General features: G+C 36.5%; 1 protein-coding gene across 1 annotated transcript; it reads right to left on the bottom strand.

The window, feature by feature from the left end:
* Positions 1-1888: 1888 nt before the first annotated feature.
* Positions 1889-13273, bottom strand: LOC138912440 (uncharacterized). Its single transcript, XM_070213278.1, has 7 exons — positions 12664-13273; positions 12284-12550; positions 3491-3583; positions 2859-3367; positions 2493-2673; positions 2177-2439; positions 1889-1966 (listed from the first exon to the last, which is right to left on the bottom strand). Exons 3-7 carry the CDS (start codon positions 3552-3554, stop codon positions 1889-1891), a joined length of 1095 nt encoding a protein of 364 aa, XP_070069379.1. The 5' UTR covers positions 3555-3583; positions 12284-12550; positions 12664-13273.

The raw sequence follows: 13273 nt of genomic DNA, 5'->3' as shown, positions 1-13273 counted from the left end.
ATGAACCAATTGCTTCATTAAAGATGCGAAAAAACGAAAACGTTTAAAAACTCTTCACTTGACCTTTGAAAAAGGCTAGATTTAATGGCAGCACTGCCCACGAAAAGCGTTTCGTGTATTTGGAGTTTGGTCCATAAGAGCATAATGCATATTTAAGCATATTTTGTAGTCTACTTTTACGGGCAGTTCGCAAACATCGCTCGTCCTCCTCTTTTGGTGCAAAGTGCACTTCATCAGACAATTTGTTGGGCGGTTGGTCTACAGGCCCTTTTTGCTTGCTTTTTTCTCCTTTTTTTTGGGAATTTGTATGGCTTGTAAGTGGGTAGATTATGTACTGGCAAAGTTGTGACAGCTTCTAGTGACTGCAGGTAAATATTATGGGTGGTTGGATGGCAGCAGCAGTTGGGGAGGCACTATTCGAAGGAAGAATGTTAATAACTACCAAGCGGAGTTTATCGCAGATTTTTAACATGTTAAGTGGAGATAATAATTGAGTAGCTAGATAACAATATTCTAAAGAAACTGTTACTTAATACTATATGTATGTAATCTTATATCTAATGCTAATCAGCCAGACAAATATAATTTACCTTTAATTGTATCTAGAAAGTAGGATTTTAAATTGTAGGTATTTTTACTTCATACTTTAAACATAGAATTATTGTGATATTAATCTCGGTAATTTAAGTTACTATTTAATATCCCATTTGAATTAAATTTTCTCGCTTAATAAAAAATTGTAAATTATTATAAATAGTGTTAACAATTTAGTTGTATTATTTTCCATAGTCCTCCAGAAATAAAAAGCTTTTCCATTTTATTCCATAACATTTGTTTTAACCAAATATTTATTTATTTCATTATTTATTTTTTTTTTTTTCAAAAGAAACCAATTGCCATATTAGTGTTTTCGGTGTGTACGTGTAGGCAGTCCTAGTTCCCCGGCCAAAATCAGGCCACATTAGGCGTAGGTGGTGGCGCAAGCCCGTGTAACCTGTAACATGACTGAATAAACACAATTTCCTCCTGTTTTGCCGCTCGTTCGTATGTCAACAATTCAATTCATCAAGCGAAAGTTTCACCTGAAAAGGGGAGAGATATTCGTACATTGGAGTCCAAGCCCAGATAGAGAATCGTTTCGTTACTTTCCTTTCTCTATTTTCTTTAACTAAAACCCCCTTGAGAGTTTTTCTTTATTTGATCATCTTAGCTGCCACTTGCAGCGCACACAGACAGACAAACAGGACGAAGGACTCAGGACGAAGGAAGTCGACCTCCTGACATCCTTGACTTGCTGCCTCCCATAGACTTTTACTTTTGGCTTTGGCAAACATGTGGAGGTTCTTGGTTCCATGAGGGCGTGTGCGGGTGTCTGAGGCACAAAAAGTTTGCCAACTTATATTGAAAAATTTTGTTAACACGCAAAAGTTTTTTGCAACGTTTACTCAGCCCCAAAAACAACAATACCTACTGCCACTACAGCACAGAAGCAGCAGCAGCATGGGCGAAAAACAAAATAAAGCTAAACAAGTGGAATTCAATAACTGGACACAGAGTGCAAACAAAATATCCAAAAAGCCGCTCAGCCCATGTTAAAGTGCTCGGAAAGATGCCGAACAGATGAGTTGGGGAGATGAGCCGAAAGTCTGGGGCCTGATTTGAATAGAATTAGAATGTTTTCCCTACCTGAGATGGAAAGGTGGAGTGCCAGTGGGTTTTCGGTAAATATTTACCCAAGGTTAAGAGCGGCGGCCATTTGAACGTAGCAACTTCTCAAGATCTGGCCAACTCAAAGCCCCAAAATTTGTGTGTGTCCGCTAATTCAATTTGGCAAAAGTTTTTCGAAAGCATTCGACCTGCTGTTTCCATGTTCATTCTCCACCGACACTCATTCCGAATATATTTGTATTATTCGTACAAGTTGTTGATTAGTCGACTGAGTAGAAAAGGAAGAATGTTGCAGCACCTTTGAAATACATACAAGAAAAAAAATAAATGTAAAATAACAATATTTAAGAATATTCAAACATTTAATCAAAACATTAAAATAAAATAATTAATATTAAAATAATAAATAAATAATACAAATTACTATGATTATAGGTACATTTATAAATGGTAAACTGGATTTTGAAAGTACTCCTTTGCTGTGGACCGGAGCGGCGATCACACTTACGTTGTAGTTGCGTTCCACTGTACCGTATGAATTTCTAACCCACAAAGTATAGATGCCACTGTCTTTCGGTTGAGCATCATCCAACTGCAATGTGGTATTCCAAGGTGTATGGATGATCTTGAATTTCGTCTCCGAGTCCAAAACATAGGTTCTGTCAGGTTTGAACCAACGGCATTCTGGTGGCTTATAGCTCTTAAACGTGGCCGTCATTTGAATCGTGTGATTGGTCATCCCTGCTATATTATAGTTGTACCTTTGGCCGGCTGGAAGTTCATAGGTATAGACATCAAACTATTTTATTTAAGGCGTGGCATACCTGAGTAGTGAATGTCAATTAACCTCTGATTGCATCTGTGCGAACCGGCTATACTGCCGTTAAGGCGAAAAGTGAAGCCACGTCTGGGGTGAAAGCTCACTTTCTCGAAGAATCCGGGATTGCCTTCAATACGACCTTTCGAACTTATTTTCCAAGAGTTGGAACTTTTTTCCCAAGTGTTCTGCGATTTAAGAAGAGATATTAGAAGAAAATCTGAATTAATCCCCATATCATACGCTTTGGATATTATACATTTGTTTCTCTTTATAAAATTTTAAAATATTCTAAAGTTTTGTTCTTTCCTCTTTGTGCTGACTGAATTATTAATATGTTAATTTATTATAAATTCGAAAAACTTTCACTTACGGGTTCAAGGGATCCGAAAACCACCTCTGTGTCGGGCATTGGTGGCTTGCAGGGTATAACGAAGTCGGTGTACTGCCTGCCCTGCAAGTCCGCATAGGGTACCACAGCATTATTCTTTGTGTCGTTCACGTACACATAGATGGAGCTTGCGAGACCCTGGCTTACCAGCTTGATCAACACCTCTTCCGACCTTTCAAGAAGCTTTCTATATTTCGAATCCTTCAGGCAATAATAGGCACCCACGTAATTAGTGGTTACCTTGTTCATTTTCAGGCTAACGGTGTAGTGTCCTTCAGGATAATCCGTTTTTTGCAATGGAATATTTAATTTGTAATTATGGCCGTAATACCACCTTATAGGTTCTCCAGCTTCGCATTTTAGGGTTATGTTCATGCTGTACTGAAGAATGATTGAGCTATTGCATGGTGTGATTAGAGGTGTTCCGTTTTTGGTTTCGCAATTTGCGAGAATGTCGTCGAGATCAGGCTCGAACCGATTAATTGATGTTACTTAAAGTGAAGGGTGATTAGTTTGTTATTATTTTATAAATAATGTGTAACAAAATATTTTTGTTATAAAGTAATAGCAAATTCATATGTAATTATTTCTTAAATATTTTTAAGACTACTTACTATTTTGACTCAATACTACTCCAAGGAAAAGAAATTGGAGAAGCGGAATTCCCGTGGAAAACATTTTAAAGGTCTGGTTCACTTAGCAATACACTGCAAGATAAATTTCAATATTCACATAATTTTTAATATACATATGATATAAGTAAAAGTATGATCTAATTTTTTCCATTTATTAATCTTGAACTGTAGCTTTGCCAAAAAACATAAATAAATTCGGACAACGTGCTTATGATTCGACTTAAATTTGAAGTAGTGTTTACCAGACGTGTTGATTGAGCTGCTGCTTGAAATCAAGAGTCCAGCTTTCGGTTTCATGCGGGTTTATATATAGACCGGCCACCCAATAGCACCGGCACTTGCGAATTTATACTGATAATGGAATTTTTAAACAGGGTTGGTCAAGCTCGCATTGAAAAAAATATTATATACGATATTATACGATTTTATTTAAATATTCTTATGTTTTAATAGATCATAGATTTTTTCCCTTTATTAATATTATTGTTATTAGCATATGAATATAAAACAAGAAAGGAAGCTAGCTTCGGCAAGCCGAAGCTTATATACCCTTGCAGATCATTCTATTAATTTACAAATCACAAAAATGTTAAATTTCTTATTATTTCACATTAATTTTTCGATCGTTTCTATCACAGCTATATGATACAGTAGTTCGATTTTTTAAAAATTAAAATCGAAATTCGGAAATATTTCAAAATAGTCATATCCCAGAGTAGAAGGGAATGTAATAAAAACCAACAAAGATATAATTTTTTTCCCATTAATTTCCATTTAATTTTTCGACCGTTCCTATGGCAGCTATATGATATAGTGATCCGATTTAAAAAACAAAAAAACCGAAATTCAGAAATATATAAAAAAAAAATATTCCCAAGAGTAAAAGGTAAAATTTCAAAAAACACCGGAGCTAGAATTTTTTTACGTTTTTTTTTTTGATCCTTCCTATGGGAGCTATAAGATATAGTTGTCCGATCCGGTCGGTTCCGACATATATACTACCTGCAATAGAAATACGACTTTTACGAAAGTTTCATCCCGATAGCTTTAAAACTGAGAGACTAGTTTGCGTAGAAACGGACGGACAGACGGACAGACGGACAGACGGACAGACGGACAGACGGACGGACAGACGGACAGACGGACAGACGGGCATTGCTAGATCGACTCGTCTTGTGATGCTGATCAAGAATATATATACTTTATGGGGTCGGAAATGTCTCCTTCACTGCGTTGCAAACTTCTGACTGAAATCATAATACCCTCTGCAAGGGTATAAAAATAATCTAAATTTGGCTTACAGCAACTTAAATCAAAATCAAACGCCAAGGGAACCTTTAAAAATAAACCTATGTGCCAAAAAGATTTTGGTATATAATAAAAATATAATGTGTGAAAATCGTGGCCCCACTTGCTGTATCTTTTTCACTAGCAAAGTCCCACGATTTGGTGTTGCTTTCCTCATGTATAAGCTAATCATGATTTGCAATTTAATTTGTTTGCTCGCGTGCGTGGCGGAAATAAATTTATGTCACCTACACGTCCACGCCCCCTGGAAAACAGCTTTCCCTCTTCATGTAATTGTCGTTCTGTTTTGCTGCAGAAACACCATGAGTTCTTGGATGTCTTTTTTTTCGTAGTAGAGTGTGAGATATTGCTTTCAACGTGTGTACTTGGTTGCTTTTGCCCACACATTTTAATTTTATAATTATATGCATATTATATCACGTATACGCCTACAAACAAGTACGGGAAATTCGAAAATAATTTGATTTATGCTATATTTTGACATCCAAGTGCCATAATTTGACGACAATAATTAACGCTCACTTTATTTATCATTTTAGAAACCTAAATAATTTTATTTATTATACATTTTTAGGATAATGAATTGAAAAAGTAGGTTTTTAAACCAAGCGGACAAAAAGAAATAAACAAAAATTTAAATAAACAAGAGCTAGATGGATATCCGTATTTAATAGTGGAGAAGAGAAGTGGACGGGACATGCAGGGTCGAATGGAAGGGCAGATATGTCTGGGGAGAATATCGAACCATTTACGAATGCTCAAAAAGCCATTTAAAATGATTTACGTATCGAGTCGTGTGCATCTGTGTGGTGGAACTGAATAAAGCGGGACCGAGGCGGTAAGGCGGACAACGATTCTAGTTTGGCAGTTAATTACAATCGGTGCACAACTTCCTCTTTCTCCGCTCTAATCGTGAATTAATAAAGTGCCAGTCAGTGGGAGATTTATGACGCAAACATCGGAAATCGAGACAAACCGTTTTGAGTGCAAACATTTTTGTCAATGATTAAGTGCTTTCTTCTCTGGACACTAGAAACCCTATTTATGTTCCATTGAAATATTGTTGTAAAGGTGTTATAAAAACAGTAAAGAATATCCGCAAAAAAATATATTCTTTAATTATTTGGTTGAAAAGTCGTATAGTCTGTACAAACAAAACAATTAAAATCTTTTTATTTTTAATCTGCCCGTATTTCTTATGACGTTAAACTAAAGTTCAAAGATGTAACAAAAATATAATATTAGAAATCTTAGGAAAGTATATCTTTACAAATTATTTTTTTTATTGAAAGTACCAAATTGTTTTTTTTAATATATCTGTATTTAAAATTTTAATGATATGGTATGATATGATGTTTTTAAAGTCTAACACTAACAAGAGAAATGTCGCAAAGAAATTATTACTCTTGAAGTTCCTTGTTTACACACAAAAAAATTTGCTTGGTAAAATTGACCAACAAAGATAGTTACGTAACTATTAAAATAGTTACGTGTATTTTGTTTTTGCTTTGGGTTTGTGTCTTTGCTAATTGTGTGTATTTTGTTGTTGTGAAATGACAATTTACTTAGTAGAATTGACAATTTTGCTGGTTGGGGCCTGTTTGACAATTATTACAGTTGATTTTACCAAGTTTCTTTTTTGTGTGTAAGGATATCGAAAATGGCTTCAAACTGGACTTTCAAGTCCTGCGGCGGAGTGCCAGGATGCGAAATGCACTTGAGCATTACGGCGTGTGGGGGCTAAAAAGGCTAATGCCTTTTTCCTTGGCTGCACTAAACGCCGAAGTGTGCGGCCCATTGTTGAGGGCTGCCATACAATTTGACTTCCTTATCGCACGCTTTCAAGTGCCAATACAACAGCCGGCTCCAATGAGAGCTTCAATTTCGTGCCGCTTCCTCTGCTGGAGGCCCTGCTCCTTCGTATCCCCGGATCCCCAACAGCTCCTCTTTCTGCTCCTCCGACAATGAGTTGTGCTCGAAGCGGAGGAGCTCAATGACGGCGACGCATCGTTGACATCAACAGCGCATTTGATTTATCAAAAGCTAAGAAAAGAATAAAGCGGAAAGCTGGCGAAAGTGGCAAAAGGCAATGGCAACGGGAAACGCAGCGGCAAAAGCGCAAATCACTTCCGTGTGAAAGGGCCAACAAAAAGTGCGATCAGGTTTCCGTTCGAGAGCCACCTAACCAGACACTAGGAAAGAAAGAAGAAGGCTGAGGGCATGTTTATGACTCGGAATTTATTGCAATTGATATCGCTGGGCACAGTGGGAAGTGGCTAAAGCCATTTTATTGATTGTTCCTTTGATCGGGGAGTTTTTATGGCGTTTACACCCACTTAATAGGTAATAACATGTAAAGCACATATGCCAAAAATTTGTTGGGTAACCTAAGAAAATTTTAATGAATATTATTAAAGCTCCACTACGCAAGGATTCTGAAAAAGCACATAAAAGTTTGAAAATGCTGCTTTTGGACCACATTGAAATTATTTCACAGTCGAAAGGATTCTGGTTTTTTAATGCAGTCAAAACATATTAAAAGTGCAACCTTTGATCTTTCAACCCCATACTTAAAATAATTTTAGGATTTTTTGTAACGGAATTATTAAAAAAAGAAGACAAATACTTGGTTTTTAAATTTTTGAAATTCTATATTCTACATGGTTCTTTGGAAAGATAGAAGTAATGTCAAGGTATATAAAGCCCACATTTAAGGAGTGTAAACACGCCCATGGTGGCAAAGACGTTCCCCAATAAGACGACTTCGGTTTCCCTGTTTTGCATGCTCATCCAAAAACCGAAAATAAATACGAAGATGGAAAATCGAGGAAAAAGTCTGCCACAAGAAATTTGCTCAACACTCACGTCTTCACGGTTGCTTTGCCATAGTTTTTGTTCTTTTTACCGATGTTTTTTTTCTTTTCTTTCTTATTTTTCTTGTTTATTTTGCCTATTTTTGTTGTTGTCTGGCGCAGGCAACGATGCAAGAACAACATCACATAAATCTTCATAAGCAAGTTTGAGCAGAACGAAGGAACCACAGCCTCTCGGCTGCCTGGGTTAGTTTACCTCTACCTGAGCACAGCCATTTGGTTTTGGCCACCTTTTCCCCATTTTTCCCCCGTCTCCTCCACCCACTGTTAGTGCTAATTTTTTGCACGCCCTCGTCTGTAAATAAAACACGTTGCAAATGGCACGCCCCCAAAAGAAGATATCCATATACAACCGTACACAATAGGCGCCATAATTCAACATAAAATATAACGCACAGACCAGAGATTCCAGCAGAAAAAGGGGGGAATCCCGAAGCCAACTGCTCTGCAGTTTGGCAAGTGGCTGGAAAATGTTCGTTTAGTTTCGCCTCACATTTGAAAAGCTTCGGAAAACTTTGCTAAAAACCAAAGATACACAACTGAGTGCAACGATATTTTGAATTTAAGCGTTCATTTATGAAACAATAATGGAGAAATTCTTTTAAAGTAGTTTTTAGAGGGTCTTTTCTTATATTGATTTATTCTATTTACAAATTTTTCTTGTAAGTAATTTTTTTTTTCTGAGTAACCGACATTTAATTTGATAATTTTCTATGTCACAAAACATTCTTTTTGGTAAATAGTAAATTTTTCAAATCGATTTAGATTTACATTTATAGAAATAAGAAGGAAAAGTAAATATAAATATGCGTCCCTAATCCAAATTGAACGAAAGTCGTGACGTTTCTCTACAAGAATAAAAATCACTACAGATTGTACCACCAGCAGGGCAATAAACGAAAAAAACGAAAAACTTTTCTTATTTCGGATGAAAAATGCAAAACTTTTTTAATATGCAGAAAGTTAAATTTCATTTAAATCAAGACTGCTGCAGACGCGTTTTGCAAAGCTCTGTCTGTTATTCCTCCTGATGCAGTAGCTCACATGACCTTTTTTGTTGGCATTTTTACAAATTAACAAGAAAGGAAGCTAGCTTCGGCAAACCGAAGCTTATATACCCTTGCAGATCATTCTATTAATTTACAAATCGCAAAAATGTTAAATTTCTTATTATTTCACATTAATTTTTCGATCGTTTCTATCACAGCTATATGATATAGTAGTTCGATCTTTTAAAAATTAAAATCGAAATTTGGAAATATTTCAAAATAGTCATATCCCAGAGTAGAAGGGAATGTAATAAAAACCAACAAAGATATAATTTTTTTCCCATAAATATTCATTTAATTTTTCGACCGTTCCTATGGCAGCTATATGATATAGTGATCCGATTTAAAAAACAAAAAAACCGAAATTCAGAAATATATAAAAAAAAATATTCCCAAGAGTAGAAGGTAAAATTTCAAAAAACACCGGAGCTAGAATTTTTTTACGTTTTTTTTTTTTGATCCCTCCTATGGGAGCTATAAGATATAGTTGTCCGATCCGGTTGGTTCCGACATATATACTACCTGCAATAGAAATACGACTTTTACGAAAGTTTCATCCCGATAGCTTTAAAACTGAGAGACTAGTTTGCGTAGAAACGGACGGACAGACGGACAGACGGACGGACAGACGGACATGGCTAGATCGACTCGTCTTGTGATGCTGATCAAGAATATATATACTTTATGGGGTCGGAAATGTCTCCTTCACTGCGTTGCAAACTTCTGACTGAAATCATAATACCCTCTGCAAGGGTATAAAAACTACTTAAAAATATAAAATGGACTCTGATTTCAGATTTTTAATCAAAGAACTAGGAAGCGAGGCAGCTTAAAAAAAATAGCGGCTTTGGAAAACTTTAAAGTTTTATTTAAAAGCTTTTTTTTTTTTGCTATGTAAGCTTTGATAATTTTAAAAGATTTTTATAAAACATAACAGCCTGCTTTTCCAAATGTAATGGCACCTCTTTTATAAGTCTGCAGTAAATTTGACTACCCCATTTTTAAACACAAACCAACGGCGTGTACAAAATTTTAGTGCATACTATTAGCCACAATTTTCCAACCGCAACCGCTTCAAATTCCTTTGCAGTTCAATGCGTCCCAAAAGCAGAATTTTCGAGTGTCGTGTATTGCGTATCCGCCCCGTTGACCCATGGAGTTCATTGCTGTCAACTGGTTTGCTATTGGATGCCATACAAACAATACCCTTATGGAGCCATAATTAAATTATACCAGTTTACTGCTTTAAAACTATTAAAAAATTTGTTAAAACTTTAAGTGATTAACTCTTAAAATTCTTAACTGCATGTGGGAATTTTTAACTGAATTTTCCTTTATTTCAGCGGCACCAACTCGATCCGATGTCCAATGCCCAGTGGCAGGAAAAATCATATCAAAGCGCTGCCCCACTTGAGCTAGGTGCAAAAGCAATTACGCGCATTGACTTTGTAATTAAAATCGATTTTCATCAAGTTTTACTGCCAACCAAAGCGCTTTTGATTTTCCCTCAAACGCTCACATGCGCTCACACCCTTTTCACTCCTTTCGGGAAAGTGCAGTGCCGAAACAATCCGTTTTTGCCTGCTGCAACTGCTGTTTTGCGGCAATTTTGATTAGAAATTCGGCACGTTTCCCTTCACTCTTTCTCTGTGCAAATTAATCTGCCAGTTGAACACTGCCCACTTCACACACACTTTCCACATCCAGCTCCCCCGGAAAAGGAACTCATCATCATCGTCGTCGATGTGCTCTTTCCACAACTGTTGAGGGCTCAAAAGGGACAGCCTCCCACTATGCAGTCCTGCTTTTGACAAGGATATTTTCATAATTCTACTATAGGCAGTATGCAGGGACCCCAGAAAATACTAAAAGAGGATCTTAAAGTACTGCAACTCTTACTTCAAATTTTAAATAGATTTCATGCATTTTCTTATGGCATTTTTAATGATCATTGTTCTCTGCAAAAGTCAGAAACCTCACAGCACAGTCAATATTGCTTCGTTTGCCTTCGCTTAATTATGGACATATTCGAGAAAAGAATAAATAAAGTAAAACCATAATTAAAGACAGAAATCGCATTTCATCTCGCGCATATACTTTATACATTTTATATCTGCCGATGTCGATGCCAAGGCAAAGTGAATAATAAAAATATATTTTTTTTTTAAAACCTGATCGAATGCGTCGTTTCACGTGCTTTTGATACATTGTGCCAACAATTCAATTGAATTAAATTTTACGCCATTACTCGAAGAGCTGCGGCCCTTCGGTCGTATTTCCCCCAGTATTACCCCCGACATCCTCCGACCATCCCTCCCATTTTCGCATTTCCACAGTGCCATCCGTTGGAGGACATACACATTGCCCACATGTGTAATCTGTTTGCCAATATTAAAATATTCATTCACCTTAATTGTCAACGGTGCTGGGACGGCAATGGTCACTGTCTCTGGCTCGATCTCGACCTGAACCCGGAGCCCTGAACACTGTACGCCGCAACCGCGTCAAAATCCCCCTCTATTTATCCCTCTGTCACTTGCTCCCTACGCATATCTATATATAGCTATATCGCCCGCCACCGGCCCACACCCATGCGGATATAATAACTTGATCTCTGTTGAGTTGTCAGCAGAACATCACGAAAATTGTAACGAGCGGCGTAAAAAAACTTTCTCTTTTTGTACAGGTACCTATTAGTAAAGAGATGAGGGGTGAATTCGTTTTTTTAACAGCTTGATTGAAAATTAAATAAAATAATGCATTTAAATAATATACGTTGAAAAAATCTATAAAATTGTTAAAATACAGTATTGTATATAAAATATTAAAAATAATATACATTGACAAAATCTATGAAATTTTAATAATACTATATTGTATTATAAATACACAATAATAATATAATTAATATATAATATTATTTTAAATACTTAGACTGTAAATATAATAATGCCTAAAGACACCTGATTAAGAAAAAAGGTAATCACTGAAAAATCTTTAGTATCAAAAATAGACTTTATTATTTTGTGTCTACAGGATATTACTTAGTCCAAAACTGTGTTCTTACAATAATATTTTTGGTTTCATTTGGCCAGGGTTTCGTGTGCGAAAATTTCGCAATGACTGCTACACCCACACGGCAAAACCCACTGTTTGTTGTTCTTTTTATTTATCCGTATCTCTGTATGTGCTGTGCTTTTCGCCACCCATTGAAGGGGGAGTTCAAGGATTTGGGATGGGATGCCGGTCTAGGTCCACGAATACAACAATTGTAATCACTGGGAATCAGCATGTTTCACATACCAACACGAAAATCTGTCGAACATAAAAAGCAAAAATGCTGTGGCCTCCCACCGACCTCCCACCACCCACCATAAAATAAAACTGTTGAAGGTGCAAGTATGAGAGTCTCTCTGTGTGGCGAGTGTGCAGTTTGAGGGGCCATCACAAAGTGCTGTGCTCCACGAAAAAAACAAAAAAAAAATAAAACACAACTTCGGACCCTCTGAGGACCCCTCTGCCACGCCCACACGCATTTTTACCTTTTGCGCTCCGCATATGAAAATTCAATTTGCTCTTCAATATTTGTGTTTCGTACCCATTTCTCCTTTCTCCCGCCGTTTGTGTCATCCGCTTTCCTTCCTTGTGCTTACTTGGCTTTTTCCTTTTTCGACATTTAAATTTCATTCAGACTTGTTGTAATTAATGATTTTTATGCAGTGCAATAAAAGCGGCAATTGTTTGACCAATACGAGCAGACAGTGCGGAGAGGAGGAAGATGGCAATCCGAGAGAACCGTCGTTACCAATCTGGATAATACACATATTTTTTGGGCGCAGATTAAAAAATTTAAATCCATAAAATACAATACAATACAATACAGAAATAACAATTTTTGATTTGAAAATATTTTCTTGCATACTTTTTGACAGATTTATAAGTGATTTATGGTGATTGAATTATTTCCAACTCTTAGTAATATCTAAAATATTTCTTAATCATATAAATAAATAACTTATTTATAAACCATAAAAACAATTTTAAACCGCACCCAGCGTCAATTGACGTATTTGAAAGCCAGCTAATGCGGCTAATTCCAATTAACCGCAACGCCCGTCATTAAGGCAATGCTAAATAGTAATCGCCCTTAGTCAAAGGCGACAGCTGCGATAAATATTAATAATAATCGACCTGCAAAAATAGCGTACACACAAAAAGGGCAAATATTATTAATAATCATTTCGCAGTGACCGCAACTCTGAAAGGCTTTGTAGACTCAAACGGCCCTGCCCCGAATGCATTTAGCACGTAATTCACAAGCAATTTAAATCCAAAAACATTGGGCCACCTTCTCACCCATCCGGCTTATACTTTCGCTCTACGCATCATTTGTTTGCAATGCGAACACGACCGCAGAATATTTATTCTATATACACGGCGCAATATTTATACATTTTTTCAATTTTTTCCCGCCGGCCTGTCAAACGATTTGCAAAACCAACTGTCGGCTGCCGTTAACAATTGCATTTGCA

This window comes from Drosophila takahashii, chromosome 2L, assembly GCF_030179915.1.
Source record: "Drosophila takahashii strain IR98-3 E-12201 chromosome 2L, DtakHiC1v2, whole genome shotgun sequence".
NCBI classification, from domain to species: domain Eukaryota; kingdom Metazoa; phylum Arthropoda; class Insecta; order Diptera; family Drosophilidae; genus Drosophila; species Drosophila takahashii.
Note: the sequence above shows the minus strand (reverse complement) of the source record. Positions and strands in the feature narration are given on the sequence as shown.

What these genes read in the sequence shown, in the direction of transcription:
- LOC138912440 (XM_070213278.1), bottom strand. Translation starts at nt 3,554, where the DNA reads ATGTTTTCCACGGGAATTCCGCTTCTCCAATTTCTTTTCCTTGGAGTA. An exon ending in AATTGACATTCACTACTCAG is followed by an intron (nt 2,440 to 2,492) that starts GTATGCCACGCC and finishes ATGAACTTCCAG; the next exon opens with CCGGCCAAAGGTACAACTAT. An exon ending in CAGTGGAACGCAACTACAAC is followed by an intron (nt 1,967 to 2,176) that starts GTAAGTGTGATC and finishes TGTATTTCAAAG; the next exon opens with GTGCTGCAACATTCTTCCTT.